The sequence below is a fragment of the Barbus barbus genome, assembly GCF_936440315.1.
Source record: "Barbus barbus genome assembly, chromosome: 14".
NCBI classification, from domain to species: Eukaryota; Metazoa; Chordata; class Actinopteri; order Cypriniformes; family Cyprinidae; genus Barbus; species Barbus barbus.
In genome coordinates, this window is record NC_136742.1 from 5856028 (window position 1) to 5879674 (window position 23647).

At 45.9% G+C, this 23647-nt stretch overlaps 1 protein-coding gene across 4 annotated transcripts in view; it reads left to right on the plus strand.

Moving 5' to 3' along the window:
- Positions 1-23647, plus strand: part of LOC306880133 (centrosomal protein of 128 kDa-like) — a 120363-nt gene that overhangs the window by 41639 nt on the left and 55077 nt on the right. For all 4 annotated transcript variants that reach the window (XM_079433459.1, XM_079433458.1, XM_079433457.1 and 1 more), the window contains 2 exons: positions 11752-12360; positions 13189-13353. In XM_079433459.1, the coding sequence (XP_079289585.1) occupies positions 11752-12360; positions 13189-13353 (774 nt within the window). The remainder of the gene's footprint in view (positions 1-11751; positions 12361-13188; positions 13354-23647) is intronic.

A 23647-nucleotide genomic window follows, 5' to 3' on the forward strand; every position in this document is an offset into this window, starting at 1 on the left:
GCATATGGAGTTCCCTGGGATGCACAATTACCCGTGTATTATCCACAATTACCCGTGTATTATCCACAATTATCCCCTGCGGAAATTAATTCTCCCCACTGATAATTCTGTTATTTCTGCTTCAGTTATTTACTCTGTCTCCCAAATATGGTCAGAAAATAAAGTTTGTAAGTCACCACTGATAACCTTAGACCAGATAGTTGTTATGTATAATGGTTTGTATAATTGTTTGAGGAGAAAAATCACATCATCCTCAAAAAACCCAAATCATCAGATGATCCATTGGAAATTACTACATAGACTCTATCTGTCCCCTTTAAAACGCTTCAATATGCATGTGTCACCTTCCCCAAATTGCAATTTATGTCTGCAGGGGGCACTCGATACATATTTACATTAATCTGCATGATTGCTAAGGTGTTATGCGGTTGCTAGGGTACTCGGGATGGTTGCTAAGGTGTTGCTATGCGGTTGCTAAGGTGCCCGGGTGGATTCTAGGGTGTTGCTATTGCTAGGGTACTCGGGATGGTTACTAGGGTACCCAGTGTGGTTGCTAAGGTGTAGCTATGTGGTTGCTAGGGTACTCTGGGTGGTTGCTAGGTTGGTTTGGACAGTTGCTATACTGTTGCTATGAAGTTATAAATAGATGACAGATAGATAGGTAGATAGATAGATAGATAGATAGATAGATAGATAGATAGATTAGAAATATTAGATGAGTTTGAATGGGTTCGAAATAGTACATAGAAGGGAAGCTTGATTGAGCCTCAAGGGATTCTGGGAGATTCTGTGTTTGAATTTTGACAGTTGGAGTTTGAATAGCCTTGGCTCATTTGAACATTCCGTTAATGTAAGTCTATGGGATTTTTATGATTTTTAATCTTAATTTTTATGAAAACCGTAAATCGGATCAGTTAGAAAAGATATAGCACACTTGGTCAGATCAGTCTGAAGATCTGGGCTGAGTTTGTAGAGTTAAAGCTCTAGGAGGAGTTAGAGTCAGAAATTTTAGTCTCAGAAAAAGAATAATAACTAGAATGTACATTTCCTGAATAAAATGTGAGTGGTGCTTGCTGTGGCAAAACTCGGCACTGTAGTCTCTGTTATGTTGTGGAGCTGAGATATAAGTACTTTATATTGCTATATGGTTGCTTGGGTGCTCTAAATGGTTGCTAGGGTGAGTTCACACAGTTAACATGGTGATATTCATGTTTCCACAGTGTTTTTGTGCTGAGATATGACTTGTTAATGTTGTAATACTGTTGCTAGGGTGCTTAAAATGGTTGCTAGGGCCCATGCCCTATGAAGTTACTATGTCACTTCTTATTGGCTGCTTCATAGTCCGAGACAAATTAACCCACCCCAAGCCGTTATGACTTTCTGATCCAAATATATGATCTCACAAATTGTGTACCAATGTTAAGTCTATGGGGCAAAGTTTTTCGCCCGTTGTACGAACATCGTACACCCAATTGCTTATAAAAGTCATAGAACACCCCTCCTCAATAAGCCACACAATTTGACACCTCATTACAGGGCTTGACGCTTACCTTTTCCCCAAGGAGCACATGTGCTCCTAAGTCAAAAAATTTAGGAGCGCATTAAAAAAATTTAGGGGCGCAATGCAAATTTTTCAAATTAGGTGTTTTAGCTTAATAAGGGGATACAAAGAGACATTTACAAGCACAATTATTTAATTTATCAGAATACAGAAAGTACACAAGGTTTTTAAATAATTTTACTTCAGACATTATTTAATAGGCTAATTATGTAATTAGTTATAATCCTATTAAACTGTGTCGGTATAAAATTTTCACAATAATCATTGAAGCTTTTGTCACGGTATATGTTTTTGTTTTTAAATCACAATATATAATTTCTAAGTGAAAAAAAGTCTTATCCTCCTAACAGGTTAAATAACTTTATTAAAGATAATTTACTAAAAGACTTTTATAAAAAATACATAAAAATATAAAGTAAACAAGTGTTTCAAGATTAGAGTGCAAAAGATTGTTTAAATGAACGAAAGAACAATAAGGTCCCATTTGTTAACATTAGTTAAAGCAGGTTAACATTAACTAAAAATGTGCAATAGCTAATTGTTGCAGTAGTTAATATTCTTTGTTAATGTTGATTAATAAAAAATACAACTATGTTAGTTAATGTTAGCTCCATTGAATTATATTAAGACAACTTTTGATTTTATAATGTATTATTAAAAGTTGAAATTAAGATAGCATTATTAATAAATGCAGTCATTGTTTTTTTCATGTTAACTAATGGAACTTGTGCTACTGAACAATAATAACGAATCAGTCGTTGATATATAGATAGGCCCGCTGTTCTCTATTATAGATCAGTGGATGGGCCATGTTTTAGCTTAGAAACAATGTTTGAAAATAAATAGCTCATTAAGTCTTTAAGTAAGAATTATTTGATGCTATTGTGAAGACTAAAGCGAATATAAATATCTAAATGACTGTGAGTGTGAAACATTATTTACACAGTTTTAGGAAAGTAGCGCAGCTGATTTGTTTACTGGGTTACCGGGGTAACGGCCGCGGCAGCGCCCTCTAGTGGCGATGGTGCGTCATTCAGCGCGTCTTCACTTTAACTCGCTCCGCTTTTCTTCTCATCTGTGCTCATTTAAATTAAACCGTTGCCTTTTTTAAAGTTCTAAAGTAATCATATGAGGCTGCATCGCAATTTTTCCATAAATAAACAGAATAAATTAATACGTTTGTTATAGGCTACTGTATAAGTTAGGCTGTTTTGTATTTTGTTTTGTATTCGCACTTGTGCTCCTAAATACATTTTCCAGTTCGCACACATCTATTTTTAGTCGCATCCATCTTCACTTGCATGTGATTACTGCCAACAACTCTGGCTGGATGTCAACTTAATACAACATTCAGATCACTTTCATAAGCTGGTATAAATCATAATAGAAAGGCAAATAAATTGGGCTTTTCCGTAGGCCTGTTCATGGTGTTCACGTATGAATGTCTTACTAAAATGTGCTTACCTAACTGGAGAAATAGTAAAATAAGTAAACAAATATGTAACATCCTAATTCTTTTATCTGTAATGAAAACCACATTTAGTACATACAATTATTATCTTCATAGATTGTTTTTATTAAGTTGCAGTAGCAAAAACACACGTAATGAATCATACTGCACAAGTCAAATTTTCAATATGTTCTGTTTATTTACTTAAAACTTGTTTCTGTTGTGATGACACCCTTTCAAAATATTACATACATCTTAAAGGTTTATTAAAACAATATTTATTACATTGAACCTTTACTCACTTTCGTTGCTCATTGTGCTCAATTTCAAACAACAATAACGGCATTTCTATAGCTTCCAGTTAGTCTGCAATAAAGCAAGCAAACGCCACGTGATCTGCCATGACTGAGGTAGATGCAGCAAACTACGAGAGCCCCGAAGTGTCCGACTTGACGACTCCGTTTTCAACTCCCCCCCTGACTGCAAGCGGCTACTCTCGTTGACCACCGTCTGTAGCCGTGCTTCAAGTCGAACGCACCTATTGTGATCCAAAGATATACATCTGGGCCTTTTATAATGGCAGTCTATATGATCAGTTGCTAGGGTACTCTAAATGGTTGCTAGGGCGTGGCTTGACAGCTTCACAACGATCCTGAGAGTCTGATTGGTTGCCTGAGTATAAAAGGCACACCCATGTCTTTATGACATTGTGATGCAGAATTATGTTCAATGCAAAATTCCTATGTAAATTACCATAGTAGGAAAAACGTGTTCAGATGCTGTTTCATGTTACATCCCTCACCAACTTTGGGGGGCTCTTGCACCCCAGAGGTACAACTTATACCCCACTGTGGGGTATGTTCTCGCACAGCTTGACAGCCTCTTCAAATGTGGTGATTTACATGTTTCTGCGGAATTCTTGCTCGGAACTATAACTTGTTAAATTTGGCCGCAATGTTTTCGGGCGATTTTTCGCCCGCCCGATCGCTTATAAAAGTCATAGCACACCATTCCTCAAACGGTGCGGGACGAGTTACGTGCCAAAGTTTGTACGGAATCTATAACCCTTTATAGGGCACTCATTGAAATACTTGGAAATTCAAAATTTCAACCCTGGAGTGTTATTGGAGGTTATTAAAAGACTTTTAAACTTTTGTGACTTTAAAAAAAATATATAAATTTTATGTTGAAATTCAAGGTCAATGAAGTTACCATATATGCAGAGCTGGGTAGTAACTGATTACATGTAATCTGGATTACGTAATCAGATTCCAAAAATTAAGTACTTGTAATCAGAGTAAATTACATTTTAAAATACTTGTAATCAGACTACAGTTACTTTTTTATGCATTACATGATTACATATTATTCACACAATAGCAATAAATTATTCATAAATCATTGATTCCCCCTAATTTCTCTTTTTCATCCACTGGATTTACAAAAATAATTTCAGGTTTAAGAAGGGTTTCAACATTGCATCAACTACTGATGCACACATTCATTTTTATTTGAATTATTACTCTGTAGGTTTTTTAACCATGTATTATTAATTATAACTAATTAAAATGCACATTCACGTTATTTCTTAGATACATGTAATGCAGGCATTCCAAAACTTTTTGTCATCTAAACCTTATTCACCAAATATATTTGCTTTAAGTACCCCTGAGATTTTAAAATAAATATTTCAATAATTAAGTATCACATTTGCATGTTCACGGTTTCTTTGATGTTGATTAATGATCACATGGTATGCAGGCAAATAAAAATATTTAATCTTTTTTAGTAAGTGTTTTATTTAAAACAAAGACTATAGAAACACAAAGACTGTTCAACAGAAACTGCAACACGCAATATGGAGGAATAGTCCCACCTTCGAAATGAAAGAGTCAAATTTCCCATAGAAACCTGACTAGACCTGCCAATCCACATGCACAGTATAAGCAGGTTATGATTCAGCATGCGCATTGCCTGGTCTAGCCTGAAAAATAAGCTTTTTAAACGCTATTTGAGTATAAGAAACAACATTCATGGGGCAATTAATTTCAGATTCCCTTCCAGGAACTTCGAGCTACGTCCGAAGACGCTATGGGAACGCCATCAGCGTAACCGGCGCTCTGAATATTATTTACATGCAGTCTAATGGATGGGCGAGGAGTCACGGGCGGGGTGACGTCACGACCAGGAAGTATATAAGCACGCGCGGCGGAGCCCGCGTCAGCTTTCTGTCATTCAGCAAGCGCTCTGTGTGTTGTCAGTCTGATTCTTTGTCTTGTGAGTCTTATTTGGTGTTGTCTGTCTCAGAAAACTTAGGAGAACATGCCTAAAGCTAAGGCAAAGACTAGGGGCGATCCCAGATCGCGTTTCAGGTTGTGTGTTAGTCCCTGCCCTCGTTACATCACGAGTGGGGACACACACAGCCTGTGCGTGGTCTGTTTGGGTGCGGAGCATGCGGCATTAGCTCTCGAGGGAGCTGATTGCCTGCACTGTGAGCGGCTCCCGCTGCGCACACTCCGCACCCGGAAGGCTCTCTTCGAGAAGGGAGCCTTCGCGAGCCTCCCACGCGGTGCTGGCCCCGCTGCTGCCGAGGCAGAGCGGCTGCTACACTCGTGGGGCTCGCAGGCTGATCTGGCTGGCGGGAGTGAGACGGGCATGTCTCTATCTCCTCCCGTATCCGCCAGATCTGGTGAGCTTGACATCAGTTGGCCCCCCAAGAAAACAGATGTGCCGCAGTCCAGCCTGCTGGACGAGCGTTTCCTGCGCTCGCGGCCGCCACCTCTACGCAGGAGCCTTCCTTTCTTCCCCGATCTCCACACCGAGGTGTCGAGATCCTGGGCGAAACCGTATACATCCCGCCCTTTCGTTCCCGCGTCAGATTACTACGGTAATGTGTGGGAATTGGACGGGCGTGGATACAGGGCGATGCCCCGGATTGAGCAGACGCTCGCGGGCTATCTGTCTCCTTCCACGGCGTCGTCCTTGAAGGCTCCTACCCTGCCCACTAGGCCTCTGCGCACCACATCATCCCTAGTGGGCAAGGGGTATGCGGCAGCAGGACAGGCTGGTGCGTGTCTGCACACGATGGCTGTGTTGCAGGCGTACCAGGCCGAACTGCTGAAGGAGTTAGATGAGTTCGGGGATATCAGAGCCGACGATATCTCAGAGCTCAGGAGAACCGCCGATTTGTCTCTCCGCGCCACCAAGGAGTCGGCCCGTGCGATCGGCCACTCCATGGCAGCTATGGTGGCAGCGGAGAGGCATTTGTGGCTGACCCTGTCCGACATCAAGGAGAAGGACAGGGTCTGCCTCCTGGACACCCCGCTTCAGCCTTCTGGCCTGTTCGGCGACGCTGTGAGCACCGTCGTCGACAGGTTTCAGGAGGCCCGCAGGCAAGCGGAGGCGTTTCGGCGGGTCCCTTCCCCGCCGCTCTCTAACTCTGGAGGCTGCTGGGCGGGAGCAGCCTCCTCCGCATACCAGCTCCTCGCACAGGGCTGCGCAGAAAGAGAGCGTCGCCTCTCGTGCTCCCCCGAGACGGAGCCGAGGGCAGCGGCGCTCTGCGCCGGGGACTTCAAAGCCCAAGACAGACCTGAGGGATGTCTTGGCGGCCAAGAGGTCCGCGGCAAGGAAGTCCTGATGGGCGAGCCCCAGGACTTCGGAGGGCGACCCCTACTGGGGTGGAGCGGCTCACACCGCGGCTCACGGTGACCGTCTCCCCTCGGTGCCCTCCGGGGATTTGTCTGCCAACCCTGCAGTTCCAGGGCACAGCAGGTCCCAGCGAGCGTTATTCTCAGGTTCTACCGCCTGTGACTTCAGCGGGCCTGAGAGACTCGCCTCAGCCGCCAGATTACGTGTCTCCTGTCGGTGCGCCGCAGCAAGACAACGGTCTGGCCGCTTCTCTAACACCAGAGGTCAGTCTCGAGAGACTGATTCCCTTAGTAGATCGTTTGGCAGCCTGGCAACGGCTGCCGAACGTGTCTCTCTGGGTCCTGCGGACGGTAGAGGCTGGCTATTCCATCCAGTTCGATGGGCCACCCCCACGGTTCAACGGGGTCTGTGTGACTACAGTCCGCCCCGAGCAGGCTCTGGTCCTGGAACAGGAAGTCAACACTTTGCTGAAAAAGGAAGCCATAGAGTTGGTTCCACCTCACGAAGTATACACCGGCTTCTACAGCCGATACTTCATTGTTCCGAAGAGGGACGGAGGGCTGAGGCCCATACTGGACTTGCGTCTCTTGAACCTCTCAGTCAGATCGCTGAAGTTCAAGATGCTGACGGTCAAGCAGATCGTATCTCAAATCAGGTCCGAGGACTGGTTTGTCACAATAGACCTCAAAGACGCCTATTTCCATGTGTCCATCCTTCCCTCTCACAGGAAGTTCCTGAGGTTCGCTTTCGGGGGCAAAGCGTACCAATATCGGGTTCTTCCCTTCGGCCTAGCACTCTCACCCCGCACTTTCACCAAGTGTGTAGATGCGGTCCTGGTCCCGTTGCGACTGCAAGGCATCCGCATACTAAATTATATCGACGATTGGTTGATCCTTGCTCAGTCAGAGCAGTTGGCAGCTCGGCATCGAGATGTCGTTCTTGCCCACATGAAAGATTTGGGGTTAAGACTAAACGCCAAAAAGAGTGTGCTTTCTCCAGCTCAGAGAACCACTTATCTAGGCGTGGTGTGGGATTCGACCACGATGCAGGCTCGTTTGACCCCTGCTCGGATCGAGTCGATCCTCACGGCAGTCAGGAGAGTGCGAGAAGGCCAGCCATTCACTGTCAAGCAGTTTCAGAGGCTGCTTGGGCTCATGGCAGCTGCGTCCAGCGTGATTCCTTCTGGCCTGCTGTACATGAGGCCCTTACAGTGGTGGCTCAAGACCAGGGGGGTCTTCCTGAGGGGAAACTCGCTCCGCGCTGTCAAGGTGTCACGGCGCTGCATCCATGCCTTAGACATGTGGACGAAACCCTGGTTCTTGTCCCAGGGCCCGGTGCTGGGAGCTCCTTGTCGCCGCGTCTCGCTAGCGACGGACGCTTCCCTCACCGGTTGGGGTGCGGTCATGAGTGGCCACCCTGCCCGCGGTCTGTGGAGTGGTCGCCACCTGACGTGGCATATCAACTGGCTAGAGATCCTAGCTGTGTTCCGTGCTCTCAAGCACTTCCTCCCAGACCTGAGAGATCGCCACGTGCTGGTCCGCACCGACAGCACGGCAGTGGTCTCTTACATCAACCACCAAGGAGGTCTGCGATCGCGCCCCTTGTACAAGCTGGCACACCAGATCCTTGTGTGGTCCCAGGGCAAGCTCCTATCATTGAGAGCTGTGCACATTCCTGGGTATCTCAACATCGGAGCAGACGTCCTGTCGAGACAGGGGCCGAGGCCCGGGGAATGGATGCTTCACCCCCAGGTGGTGAAGCAGATCTGGAAGGTTTTTGGCCAAGCACAGGTGGACCTCTTTGCGACTCGAGAGTCGGCGCAATGTCCCCTTTGGTTCTCTCTAGCTCCTCCAGCGCCTCTGGGACTGGATGTTATGGTACAGACCTGGCCGAGGCTTCTTCTGTACGCCTTCCCCCCGATCGCTCTGCTCCCGGGAGTTTTGGCGAGAGTGCGCCGGGACGCGGTCAGCCTACTGTTAGTAGCACCGTTCTGGCCGGGCCGAGTATGGTTCTCGGATCTGATTTCCCTCCTCGACGGCACCCCGTGGCCGGTACCAATCAGGAGCGATCTCCTCTCACAGGCCGGGGGCACCCTTGTGCACCCCCGCCCAGAGTGCTGGAGGCTGTGGGTGTGGCCCCTGAGGGGGCACAATTCATAGCTTCCGGTCTGTCAACCGAGGTTGTCGAGACCATCCTCCAATCCAGAGCTCCCTCTACGAGGAAACTGTACGCCTTGAAGTGGAAACTCTTCACTTCATGGTGCGGGGACCGCCAGCTCGACCCAGTCAACTGCCCGATCCGCGCAGTTCTGGAGTTCCTGCAGGCCCGCTTCTCCGCAGGGTTAACCCACTCCACTATTAAGGTCTACGTGGCAGCTATCTCGTCGTACCACGCCCTTATCGGTGGCCAGTCAGTGGGCAGACACCCCCTGGTTACACGTTTCCTCCGCGGTGCGCTGAGGCTGAGGCCACCTGTACGACCCCGTGTCCCCACGTGGGACCTGGCTGTGGTACTAGAGGCTCTGGGCAGAGCACCCTTCGAGCCTCTCGGGGAGATAACTGATAGACTCCTCACGATCAAGACCGTCTTTCTGCTGGCTATCACCTCTCTGAGGAGGGTGAGTGACCTCCAGGCCCTATCTGTGGCCCCTTCGCATATCGACCTTGCGCCCGGTTCGGCGAAAGTCTTCCTCTACCCCCGTGCGGGGTACATACCGAAGGTTCTGACGGTCGTACCACAGCCGGTCGTACTCCAGGCCTTTTGTCCTCCTCCCTTCAGGGAGCCCGACCAGGAAAGGCACAACTGTGTGTGTCCAGTGCGAGCACTGGACGCATACATCCACAGAGCTGCCCTGTGGAGAAAGACGGACCAATTGCTCGTGTGCTTTGGTCCGCCTAAGAGGGGTCTTCCAGCTTCGAAGCCCACTCTTAGCAGGTGGATAGTGGATGCCATCAATCTGGCGTACGAGACCTCTGACCTTCCCCCGCCGTTGGGAGTAAGAGCACACTCGACCCGAGGTGTGGCGGCCTCCAAGGCCTTCTGGGCAGGTGTCTCCATGCAAGACATCTGCAACGCTGCTGGGTGGTCCACGCCCCTGACTTTCGCCAGGTTTTACAACCTCGACATCAGAGCCACTCCAGGCTCCTCCGTCCTTTCAGCCTGATACCAGGCAGGGACTTGTCAGTCTGGCGGCGTTGGTATTGCGTTCCCATAGCGTCTTCGGACGTAGCTCGAAGTTCCTGGAAGGGAACGTACCAGGTTACGTATGTAACCCAGGTTCCCTGAAGGGAACGAGAGCTACGTCCCGAGCCACACTTCTGGCATCCCTGCCAGCGCTTGCTTCATGACTTGAAGCTGACGCGGGCTCCGCCGCACGTGCTTATATACTTCCTGGTCGTGACGTCACCCCGCCCGTGACGCCTCGCCCATCCATTAGACTGGTTGTAAATAATATTCAGAGCGCCGGTTACGCTGATGGCGTTCCCATAGCGTCTTCGGACGTAGCTCTCGTTCCCTTCAGGGAACCTGGGTTACATACGTAACCTGGTACGTTTTTGTTGCTGATTTGACATAATGTGAGTTCAGAGAGCAGTTTTTGAGATTTCAGGATTCCCCTGTTCATTAAGATTGTCTTGTATGAGCTGACTGGAGGCGTTGCAAATATGGCCGCCAAGTGAAGAGACTTTCCTCGAAAGGGAGTAAAAAAAAAAAAAAAAAAAAAATGTAATAAAAAAAGGGAGTTTGTTTTAAAATTATTTATTTAAATTTAATTTTTTTATGTTTTAATTAATTGTCAGCTTTTCATTAAACTCACAAGCCATCTGCAGTTCCTTTACGAACCCTAGTTTGGGAAACTGTAATATAATGTTTAATGCACTTGAAATTACAATGAATGGAACAAGTTTTCTTACTCTTTGCATTTTTTACATCATTATGGTACAAGATAATGCTATTTAAATCAATGTGATAAACGAGTTAAATCAAAAGTAATCTCAAAGTAATCTGATTATATTACCTAAAATGTGTAATGTAACAGATTACGTTACTGACTACAATTTTTGTCATGTAATCTGGAATCAGTAACGGATTACAATTTGTAAGTAATCTACCCAGCTCTGCATATATGGTTCCTCGCCAGTCTATGGTCATTTTTTTTCCAAAAAGCATATATACCTGTATTTAAAATATAAATACAGCATTGAGGCACAGGTGGACCTTACAGACCACATTTGACCTCAAAATGGGGCGTATGATCAAATATGATCACACAATTTTTTATGTCCAACGTTCACTAATTTCTAGACATCCTACACAAATAACATCGATCTCAGCACGTAACACAACTATTCAACCACATAATGTGTAAGTTTCATTAACTTACCATTGTTCGTTTCGCTGGTATTAATGTTTGTGTCTGAGTAGGTTGGAGCGTAGATCCGCTTTTCTGAAATTCCAGAATGACACTGAAGTTTGTAATGGCCCGGGCAACTCCTGATTGGTCAGATGTCATGGCGTTACTATCTGTGACGTAGACTGACATCCGTTGATTGGCTGGGAGAAATCCATGCGCTTTTAGGAGCTCACGGAGAGATGTGTAAACGCCATTATGAATGGTCGATTAAGTTACCAAATATGGTTCTTCGCCCGATAAAGGGTTAATAATAATAATAATAAGTATGTGAGATAATAATAGTGATGCCTTGCCTTTGGCAACATACTTTTCAGAAGCCTGACATTTCTGTTTAAAATATCCTTTTTTTATTGATCTTATGTAATATTCAAATTTTCTGAGACACTGAATTTTTGGTTTTCATTATCTGTAAGCCATAATCATCAAAATTTCAAGAAATAAATATTTCACTCTATGTTTAATGAATCTATATAATATATGGGTTTCACTTTCTGAAATGAGTGCCAAAAAATATGGACCTTTTTCATGATATTCAAATTTGTTTAGATGTACCTGTAAAACAGTTGTCATAAACAGATATAAGTGTACGAACAGATCTGTTAAAGATCTGCATTTGTTAAAGATTTTACCTGGCATTATATCTTGCTTTTTCATGTGTATTTAATCTGTTCTGTCCTTCAGAGCAAAGAGAGAGAAGGCATTCTTACCCAGCAGCTGGAGGGTGCACGCCAACAGCTGGCTGATGCTCTTGGACGTCTTGCTCAGCGTGAAGAGGATGTACGCCGCTGTAATGTGGATCTTACTGAAACTCGTTCACAGCTTATCACTTTAGAACTAGAGCTCCAAGAGGCTCGGGAAACCTTGAGAGGCCTGGAAGAGGAGGCACAGAAGCAGATCTCCTTACAGGTCCGTATGAGAGAGGAGAACGTCAGGCTACAGAAGCGTATGGAATTTCAGGAGCATATGAAAGAGGAGGAGCAGAGATCTCTATTGGATCTCCAGGGCTCAGTCAAGAACCTGACCGCTGCAAGAGCTGACCTAGTTGCCAGACTTGCTGAGATGGAAAGCTCCAAGAAGGATCTAGAAAAACAGCTCACTGTGGCTCAGGACGAGAGCTCTTCTTTTGGAAGACAGCTGGAACTGGAGAGGCAGGTGCATCAGAAGGAGCTAAGCCACCTCCAAATGACTCAGCAAGAAGGAAAAGCCCAACAGGACAGAGATGTACAAGACATGCTGAGATTATATCAACGAGAGCGAGAAGAGCTGGAGGCTCTTGTCAGGGAGCTTAAGGTTAGAATATTAATTTCAGAACCTCTCTATACATGATTAGAGGAATAGATTACCCCAAATTAAAATTATGTCATTATTTACTAACCGTTATGTCCTTTCAAATCTGTAAAGGTGTTATTTTTTTTCTGTGCAGGGCTTGACATTAATCGTCTGCTTGTCCAGGATAAACAAACAAACAAACAAACAAATGCATAAATGAAATGCATAAAATTTCATATTTGGTTTCCCAATGGACAGCTAAATCTATCTTTATAATACTACTACTACTACTACTACTAAAAAGTAAATAATTAAAATAAAATAAACCCCAAAAAACATACTTTTCAAATGAGGTACAGAGGCAGTATAAATCTTTCATATATTCAAAAGCTGATTGAAAACAGCAAGCATGCTTTTTTTTTTTTTTTTTTGCTCATTTGAAGCACTGAATATTTTTCCAATGGAAAAAAATTGAGCTTGGAACAACACAAGTATGAGTATACGTTTTTTTTTTTGGTGAACTATATTTTGAATTGCTCTTATTTCCACATAAATTGCCACAAGGGTGTTCTCCATTCTAGGTTAACAACAGACCTATGGTGCTGTCCATAGCTTAGACAGAGCAATTTTTAGATGCCCTGCTTTATGCAAGGGGTTGCATTTTGGCTGAAGCTTGCTGTAGGCTTGAATATTTAAACCTGTTGTGTTGTTCATGGCCTCTTTTGGGTAATCTTAGCAGGTTTTTACCAGAGAGCAAGATTATGCCCAAAGGGATCTTAGAAATCTACCATTATTTCTAAGAAGAAATTAAGAAAACCATGTGATAATAGTGTTTCTTTGCTTGTGTAGTCGGAGGCAGTGGCTGATAGTGAGCTGAGGAGAGCTCTGCAGCTGAAGCTGGACAAAATGAAGACGGAATGTGATAAACTGACGGAGCAGCTGAGCACCAGGGAGGAAAATCATGCTAAGCTCCTCCGCAAATACCATGCCCTCAAAAAAGAGCTGGATGTGAAGGTAAAGGTTAAGACAATAGACAGGAGAACATATGGCACATAGAAACAAACACAACAAAAAAGCCATGTGTTCCCACAAAGCATGACAACACAAGAACATCCAATGAGAACACTAACGAGCTGCATGTTCAAACAAAACAAGACAACATGAAAGTATGCAGCCATGTGCTACAATGAACATGACAACACAAGAATGCCTGGCCGATAAAAAAAAAAAAAAAGAGGCCAGGTGCTCGACAAAAACATGAGGCAAAAGCTCATGGTGAAGGAATGAACACTCAACGGAAGACAAAACGTGGAGCATGAATGTCTGAACACCGACAATGAACTGAAACTAAACTAGACAGAAGTGCTAGGATCTGAAAATCACATTCTTTACTCAAATTACTGTAGCAAATTAGCTTAAAAGGGAATATTTATTATTAATTATAATATTAATATTTATTTATTATTACAACTGGTTATAATTAATAAATATTTAGATTAGATCTTAGAATTGACTGTAGCAGAATCAATATTACAATTACTTGATCTGTCCGTTCACAGAGCAGATAATATAATTATTTATCAACTCTAGGAAAGAGTTAGCCTTTAAACAATAGCCTTCCTACTTATACAGTGCTAGCAGTAGTTTAGCATGTAGCAAGGAGCAGCATTCAGTGACTTTGAATCGTGAGCAGAACACAGAGACAATCAATTGTGAATATAAGGGATTTAATAAATGAAAATATAGCTAACAACTAAACTAAGCAAAACATATATATGTATATATATGTATATTTATGTATACTTATATAATGAAGGAAAGTAAGGAAAAGAGAGAGAAGAGCAAAAGAATGGCAGTATCTCAGATCAATTAATGATAGACCAAATGAGAATCATCAGAGAATCACAATTCACCTTAAAAAGGGGTTCAAACTTAAACACGCATCTAAACAGTTGTAAACGGTTACTTGCATTGGTTTTGAAGCTGAATGAGAGTCTTGATGCGGTAGACAAAAGGTTCTTGTTGATTTCTTTAGGAAGATTTTCCTCTGGTTCTTCTGAAGATAGGAATTTTCATGGCAAGTCCACAAAGTTACTTGAAGCTAAAACTACCAGAAGGTTAACTCGAGAGGAGAGTTTGGGAGCGGGTCCTTCTCAAGAAGAAGAGTTTTGAGCACCGATTAGTCTGAGTTCAGAACTTTTGATAGTTTGTAGCCGCACCCACTTTTTGGGTGGAGTGGCCAATCAGAGGCATGAATTTTTAGCGGGAGAAACTTTCTTTGTCTTCGTTTGTATCCCATTTGCATTTTTATTGCCGGCCTGGAGAGTTGGTGCAGTTTTACTTCAAAACATAGTAACAATTGTATGATGCATTTCACGACCACATAGTGTACCCCATTGTTCGAGGAATGAAAAGAAGATAATTTTGATACCAAGAAAGTAACCTATAGAAGATATTAAAGCAGAGATACACTCACACACTTGAATATAGGCGTTTAGAGTCTAACTAATACAAGTAAAGGGTTGTAACTAGGTTAATATAATAGGGGATTATACATACAACACATGCATATACCAGATACATTTATAACTGCTTAATTATGGCCTAAATAAAGCAAATGTCTTTGTGTGTGTGTGTGTGATGTATATTTGAAATTGTGGAGACCACTGGTCTAGTCAGGCCGTTGGTTCCTGGCACAGGGGGGTCATTCACTCCTTTTCGGAATGTGTTTGAAGTTTGATAGGGAGACCAGAGAGGTGACCTGCTTAGTGTCTTTTGATAGTGGGGAAAGACCATTGGCAATTTAGCACCCATATAAATGTAAATGGTGAGGCCAGGTCAGTAATTTATATGCAGATGTCAAAAGGCTAAAAGGGTCTCTTAAAACCAAGTGTAATCAACCATCAGCGAGCTTACGCAGACGCTACAAAATCCCCCTTTTTGGCTGAAGATGTTCTGGATGGAGACATCATCAGACAACAATGGATCATGATGGTTAGATGGCAGGTGGATCATGAAGGTTAGATGGCAGGTGGATCCTGATGGTTAAATGGCAGGTGGAACAGGAAGGCCAGTTGCAGGTGGTTTCTAATTTTCCTCAGCCTTCGGATCCTCAGCTTTGGTGTTAACCTTAGTCAGGTTCAGCATTGTCTCTGCCTGGGTCCCTCTTTTCTGATGGTTCCGTTTGAAGGTTCGAGGAAGGGCAGCTGTGCACCTGTTCATGGACCTTTGCACCCCATTGACTCTGTTAAACAGGACAAAGGCAAGGCCGAGAGTCAGGGTGTACCCAATTGCTGTGGCAAAGCAAAGTGCCGTGTCGGTGGCGGTCCAGGATCAGGCAACGGGAAAGTTAGCCTGTACAGGCAGCCGAGACAGTGCTTGGAGGGTGGTGTCGATTGGGGTGATGCCAATCATCTGTGACCCCCTTTTCTCAATGCTCAGTTCCAATTCAGGTTCCAGGGTGAGACTGTGATTCTTGAAGAAGTCTGGAATTTCTACCTCGGATTGGTACTTCTCACTTGGAAGGTGGTACAGCGCCAGGTCCCCAAGGTGGAGGATGGCACCTTTGGGCACCTGAATCCACATACTCTGGTTGGGCAGGCTAACACGGGTGGAAGTGTCATGCTGGTCATAGGTCAGTGTGGCAGCACGGATAGGTGTGTTGACGAGCCACTGATTTCCCACAATCTCTGCTTGTATTTCTGTGACTTGTGCACGAGGCTTGGCCTCAGCAGGGCAGAGTGTCTCTCTTTGCATGGGTTGTAACCCGCAGATTCCTTCAGTGCTGTCTCGGAGGAAGGGCTTGCTGGGGGCAGAGATAGTGAATGTCTTTGGTCAGGGTACACATGCACAGGTTTGAGGCTAGGTACAACTGTCGTGGTAGGTCATCACATCTGCGGTGTGTATCTTGATGCGAGTGTTCCCTTGCCAAAATCCAACATTAACAATGTCTTTGAGTCTGTAAATATTGTCGGATTCAATGATAGGTAGATTCAGAAGAAATGCCATCTCGCTCTGCTCGGGGTATACATGTAGCAGGATGGAGCCCCCCAGGGAGTAGGCGAGGTGGGCTTGGAGAGAGTCAGGTGGATGAGCAGTAGCAGAGGATAACACAGTTTGTACTAGGCTCAGGGGCACCAGATATGGGGGAATTCCACCTATAGCTAAACTATCAATGGAGGAGCTCACCTCACGGAGCATGTCAGACATTAGTTTGGTGACCAGTTGGGTTTGGGCAACATCATTCTGTATAACAGAGAATAACTGTTTCACGGAGTTCACAGTTTGGTTCAGCAGGACACTGTGAGTGTTCAGAACCACTACAGGGTTTGGGCCTGTAGTGTGAGTTGTTCTCTCAGCTGGGGAATCTCAAGTCTGGATCTCCCTTACATGTTTCCTCAGGGTAGATAGGCTCACGGAGTTGACGCTGGTCACTCCCAGGTTGAACAGGGTTCCAACAGCAGCAGCAGCTCCGAGCAAGGCCCCCAGGAATCGTTTGTTGCGCTGGTGATGTCTGGTTAGCTCTGCTTGGGTGACAGTCATCTTCTGCAACTGGGTGAGCATGTGTTTGATATCAGCTTCTACGTGAGCGAGGATATTTTCAGTCCATCGGGCACTTTCCCAACTGTAGTGTGCAGCTGCATGGGGATGATGTGTCCTGTAGACGTTTCAGGGGTCAAGTCGGACATACACCTTTTGGGGTTGAGTCCTGCAGTTGGTAATGAGAATTCCAGGTTGGTCCCTCAGTACAATGCCTGATGCTGGACCTGGAGATGTGATGTCAGGCTGTGGCTGTCCTCTGGTTAGCTGGAGGCATAGGATGGAGAACCACAGCAGCATCCTGGTTCAGAGAAGGAGGAGAAAGGCAGTGGATCAGTGAGGGAAGTTCTTGTCTGTTCAGGACAGTCTTTGTTTGAGAACTATTGCAAGGCCTAGTTAGCACTAGCCCCCCCCTGTCTTTCCCTGCCAGCAGCCACATGTCTCTTGATCTGGTTACGATGGACCCATTTGAAAACTGGTTCTTTCTGTCCCCAGCTCAGCTTGATCCAGTATGCGACAGAATAGAGTTTGTCCACAATTTCATGCGGTCCCGTCCACTGTGGCAGAAAATTCTTTGATAGCCGATGAGAGGTTGCCTGAGGTGGCTGTGTGTATCGGTAGTACCAGACCCTGTCACCCACATCCAGTTCTTTGTGTGATGCCTTCCGGTCGTAGTATGCTTTCTGGCCTTCTGCACTCTTTTGGAGTCGTTGTTGGGCAAAAGCAAATGTGGTTCTCAAATGCCGGTGTAGTTCCTCAAGGTATTGGTGAGTCGTGTAGGAGGTGACAAGGTTGGAGTCTCCTGGCTGGTACAGCAGGTGCAAGGGCAATGTCATTTGATGGCCTGTTAGTAATTCGAAGGGAGGCACACCTGTTGACTCATGTGGAGTTGCTCTGTTGGCCATAAGCACCAGGGGAAGTTTCACATCCCAGTCCTTCTGGTTAGAAGACACGTATTTTCTTAGCATGCTGACCACAGTCCGATTTGTTTGTACCAAATTAGCTCAAAGTGAGATGAACATAATTTATCATAACGGGTTGTTATCAATTATATATTCATCTTCAGGAATTAACTGTAGCATTAATAAGACAATAAAATGATTTGTTTGTCCGCAGTACGGACAGTTTCAATCATCTATTGACTCTAAGGAAAATTATTTCTCTGGTCACGAAAAATAATTTCCTTCTTAATACATTGCTCATTAGCATGTAAAAAAAAAACGGAACGTTAAAGTGGCCTCGTTCTGTGAGCTGCAGACACAGACATCCAAGTGTGAATACATATGAATGTTTATTAAACTACACTACAGGGGTACATGCAACATTGAACTAAACACAAACATCCACACATTAAACATAGATGCCAACACAAGGAAGGCATGGAGAGAGAGAGAGCACGTGCTCGCGCGCAAGAGAGAGAGAGAGGGAGGAGAACCATCAAAGACTTACATCACCTTAATCAAAAGGGGTCGAAGCCTAGAAGCACGTCTAAATGGTTAACAAGCGGTTACTTGCACTGGTTTGTTGATGCTGAGTAAAGTGTCCAGGTGCATGTATAATGTGTTTCTTAATTCTTGATGAATTTCTTTAGGAGTGAAAGCTTCGTCATTCCCGCCACGGGTTGCTTGGTCCGAAGTTAAATCGCCAAAGTTACTGAGCTCAAAGCTGCCAGGAGCTCGGACTCCCCCCGAAAGGGGAGTCGCGAGGTTTCCACGGTGTCTCTAGGGCACCGAAGGTAAAGATACCTTTGGGTGTGGGAGAAGTTTTATCTGGATCCAGTAACCCCCACGTTTGGTCAGTTTGACCAATAGCAAGGCACATAGTTTCAATGGGAAAGTGTTTCTTTGTCTCACTTAAACCTCATTTGCATGTTTTATGACTGTTCCGCTCAATCGGTGTAATTCTTTCCACAGTACAGTAAAAATCTTATGATCTAACATATATTAAACCAGAGATCCATTCATACTCTTGAAAATTAGTGTTTACAGCTTACTAATACAAATAATGAGTGGTCACTAGGCTAATATAAGGAAACACACAAACAACACATGCTTATACCAGATACCTTTGTAACTGAATAATTATGGTCTAAGTAAAGGAAATATCTCTATGCGTGTGTGTTGTGTGTGTGTGTGTTGTACTCGTGGAGGTATTCCACTGGTCAGCCAGGCCTAGTACCGAGGGTCATTTAGATCTCTTGGAATGTGTTTGAAGTCCGATGGAGAGAACAGATAGTCAATTCTGTGAAGTGGGTGCCCCTGTCTGAGTGGACTCTCAGCGGCAGCCCGAACCTGGAGAATATGTGATTCATCAGGAGGTATGCTGTAGTTTGTACAGTGTCATTGGGTGCTGGGAGGCATTCTACCTGACATACGACTGTGAGGAAATACTTGTTGCCTCTTGTTGATCTAGGCAGGGGTCCGACCCAGTCAATTTGGAGGTCTGACCAAGGAAATGTGACTCCTCTGCGCTGCAGTGGGGCTCTGTGGTTTGGGTTTGCTGGTTGGAATTGGCAGCAGACAAGGCATCCTTTTACATACTCTGCCACACCTTGCTGCATGCCAGGCCAGTATGCCACTTGTTTTAGTGTCTCATAAGTGGCTCTTGTGCCATGGTGTCCCGCACATGGTGCATCGTGGGCATACATCAACAACACCCCCCCCCCCCCCCCCCCCCCCCCCCTTTGGCACTGTGGCACCACAAGCCTTGGCGCAGTGAGGTCATCAGGGACATACCATAGAATGTTGTCCATCACATGCAGCAGGGGTTTTACGTTGAGTAGTCCTTTGAGGGTTGGAGCATCAGCAAGCTGAGCAGGTGTGATAGGGTGGTTGGAGGGGCCAGAGAAGTGGTGAAGAATAGTCTGTATGGAGGAGTCAGAGGCTTGCATGTCAGCAATGTCATTAGTGGAGATTTGAGGAGCCAGCGTATGCGGCTGTGTGGTGGGCATTGTGGTGGGTTGAGTATGTTTGCTGCGGGTTATGGCATTAAGGGTGGGCGGGTGGGTTGGTGGAGACCACAACTCTCCATTTAGTGCACCTGCTTTGGCTAGGGTATCCGTTTGGTCGTTGAGGTCCTTGTCTGGACCAGGTTGCTTCGAGTGTACTTTCAATTTCTTCCAGTAGACAATCATATCATGTTCACTTGTGATGACGTCGCATGCCTAGAACAGGTGTTGGTGTTTAACTGGTTTGTTGTTTGCTGTTTTGAAACCATTTTGCTTCCAGACTGGAAGATGGCATGTGAAGCCAAGTCTAGCAAAGTTGGAGTCTCCGCAGATTAGCAGTTCTCTGATGTTATGGGATGATGCTGTTTGCAGGGTTATGAGAATAGCTGCTATCTCGGCATATTGTGATGATTGTGGGCCCAGTTTGAAGTGTTGTGGTGGGCATGGATGATCATTTAGACAGAGAACACCTGCACCTGCATTTAGGATGCGTGTCCAATGGAGAAATGTACACAGGGTGCACTAAGCTCATAGGGCCGATGGTCAGGTGATTTGGAGCTACCTGTTCAAGTTGGACCTCATTTTGGCTGTAGGATTGCACATTCAGCACACATCTCTGATATTTAAGAGTTCGATTCTGTCTTTTGGCTTCAATCTGATGTCTGTCAAAAAGTTGGCTTGACATTAGAGTGAGGTCAGCTCCAGTGTCCACGAGGGCTCCCAGTCTCACCTCATTTTCCAATGTGATGGCCAAGTATAGTTTTTTGGCCACCCCCCTTTCGATCAGGTTCCCCAGGAGTCTTGGCACTAGGGCTTGTGTGGTGACTGGCAAGCAGTCAGAGCTGGTTTCGTGTTGCTCGTCAGGGAGGCAGACCACCAAAACCGCACTTTCGGGTACTTTGGGGTCCTGGCTGGAGGTGTGGTGCTGGATGTCAGTGGCTCTGGTGGTTCAACAGTCAGCTGAGATAGAGAAACTCCTTGATCAGAGCCTGCTGCAGTTGCTGGTAATCCACTTTGACCATTTCTGGCTGTCGGTCTAGAAAACTTTGCACGTCACGGCTGGATGTGATTGAGCAGATAGAGTCTGTCTTGGGTGGTAACATTGGCAACAGTTTGCAAGTGGAATTCAATGTCTTTTAAATAGGCACATCGTGGCCTCCTGCAGGATCTGGAGTGAAAGTAGGAATGTTTCTTGCCAGCTTATCCAATTCTTTAGGTGACACACCGTGACTAGAAGACAGCCTTTGGAAAGGCTCCCACCCCCTTGCTGCTGCTGGGGGTTCTGGGATGCTGGCAGGTGAAGTCTCCGGGTTGTGCGCATCAGGGCCGCTTTGTCGTCTTCCTGGAGGACTTGGCGGCCGGCTGAGGCGCAGGGGGCGCCGCACTCCTGCGAGAGGCTCGACGCACCGGCCTAGGTGACGACTCAGCACGGGGCGGAGCAGCTCTGGAGGACGCAGGAGGGCGCCCACGGCGACCAGCAGACTGGGGCCTGGCCCTTGGGCCAGCGGTGGCAGCTGGAGCATCCCGCCGTTTAGGGAGGATGTGCTGAATTGCCTCCGTCTGCTTTTGTACTGCCGAGAATTGCTGGGCAAAACCCTCGACAGTGTCGCCAAATAGCCCCGTCTGGGAGATGGAGGCGTCGAGAAAGCGTACTTTGTCGACGTCCTTCATCTCGGCCAGATTGAGCCAGAGATGGCGCTCTTGGACCACTAACGTGGACATCGCCTTCCCGAGGGACCGCGCCGTGACTTTCGTCGCCCGGAGAGTGAAGTCAGTCGCCGTGCGCAGCTCCTGCATCAACCCCGGGTCGGGAATACCCTCGTGCATTTGTTTCAGTGCCTTGGCCTGGTGAACTTGCAGGATGGCCATGGCATGCAGGGCAGAGGCGGCCTGGCCCGCAGCGCTGTAAGCCTTGGCGGCAAGTGCGGCCGTCAGCTTACAGGCTTTGGACGGGAGACGCGGACGATTCCTCCAGGTGGCGGCGTTTTGCGGGCACAGGTGCACCGCAACCGCTCTCTCCACCTGGGGAATATCTCTCTGGCTCCCACCCCCCCTTTCGAACTGAGAATTCTTGAGTAGCAGGTATCAGTCTACTGGTTAAGGGGAATTCTGTGGTGTGCATTTTCCTTTCAGAGTCACTTTGCATTCTATATACATGTTTAAGCTCTCGGTGAACTGCGTCAAGTTCTTCTTTTAAATAGTCTCTTTGTTGAGCCAGGGCACTGACTTCAGCCCGGGCACTTTGCAGATGGCCCTCACAGGCTTTGGCCCTGGGTTCTCTTTCTTTAAGTACAGTCTCTGCTCTCATCAGGAGAGCCTCAGCTTGCTGGAATTTTTCGCTCAGCTCCTCTCTGGCATACTTTTCCTGCTGCCCTCGGCGTGCTGTATCTACACGGAGATCAGTCAAGGCTTTTTGGAGTCTCTCTACTTCCTCCTACAGCTCTGGGTCCTTGTCATCCGCCGTCCTGTGCTGGTGATGAGTCTCCGACACTAGCTGGTCCAGTTGACTTTGAGCGAGCACCCAGTTTCTCTGAGCTTCCTCAGCCTGGAGCTTCAGCGCTGCTGTTTCCTGTTCCCGGTGGAAGATGCTTCACTTAGCTTTGCCTGGCCGAGGAGGTTATGGGCCAGTGACCCGACGATCTTGGCCAGCTCTTTGTGGCTGTAGTCCTGTGTCGGATCGTGGGCCATGAAAGCACTCAGGTTGTCGTCAAGCTGTTCCCGGCTCAGGTTCTGCAGGTCCTCGGCGGCTCCAGGAAGAAGGGTACTAGTCAGGGCACTCAGCCAGGTCTCTAGTCGATCCCAGTGGACATCAGGGCTGGATGATCGAGACATGTTGGCTCACTGGTAAGAGAGAGAGGGAGAGAGAGAGGGAGGGACAGCACAAAAGGCCAATGCAAGTCCTTATAGCGTTAGCAGGCTGCAATTATAGTAATTTTATGCTCTATGCGCGGTCTGTTTGGTGGATACAAACAGTTAACGGAGGGTAGACCCGGCACCTGTTATCTCAGCCGTGAATGGCAAGGTGTGTCTGATTGTTGTGGGGGCACCGGAAAGGATCTAACAAAAGATTGTTGACAGCGTGATCATCTAAAGACTTTGGTAGCTTGGGTCGTCAAGCTCTTACTCGGCCTTCCCTGATGATTCTCAAAGGTTCGGTCTCTATGCAAGCAAAACAGAACAAAATAAAAACAAGCAAACAAATAAATCAAAACACAGCGAGCGAGATAGGGTAGAGAGCAGGTTTAAGCCTTTCACTGCTGTTAGAGGTTATGGCGGGGTCTACAGGGTAGAGGGCGCTGCTGGGTCGTAACATCTAGTGAGTTGGCCTTGCTGGGATAGCAGGAGCAGGCCAATTACCTTAAAGGTTGAGGAGAAACCTGATTTTGGGGTTTCGCTAGCTGGATGGGTCAGTATTCTATGGGCTAGGCTTAGTGATGGATCGAGGTGATCCAGTCGGGATCCCGTGGCCGCTCACTGTGATCTGCTGTAGAGGCAACCGTCACTTCACCAACTTAGCACTAGAGGGAGTGCTACCCAAATGGTGCACACAAATGTCTAGAATACAGAGATTAATTTTAAATTTAAATTCACACACTGTTTGAACTAAATTTAAACAAGTGAGTGGTTAAGGCAAAAGAGAAAGAAGCCTGAATAATACAGAATGAGAATAACCAAAATATATATAAAAAAAATAATAATATATATATAAAAAAAAATCAATACAAAAAAAAGAGAAGAATCAAAGTTATGATGATGAACCAAATAAAAATGAAAAGTTATGATAATAAATCAAATAAAACAAACAAAGTGAGAATTGGCATA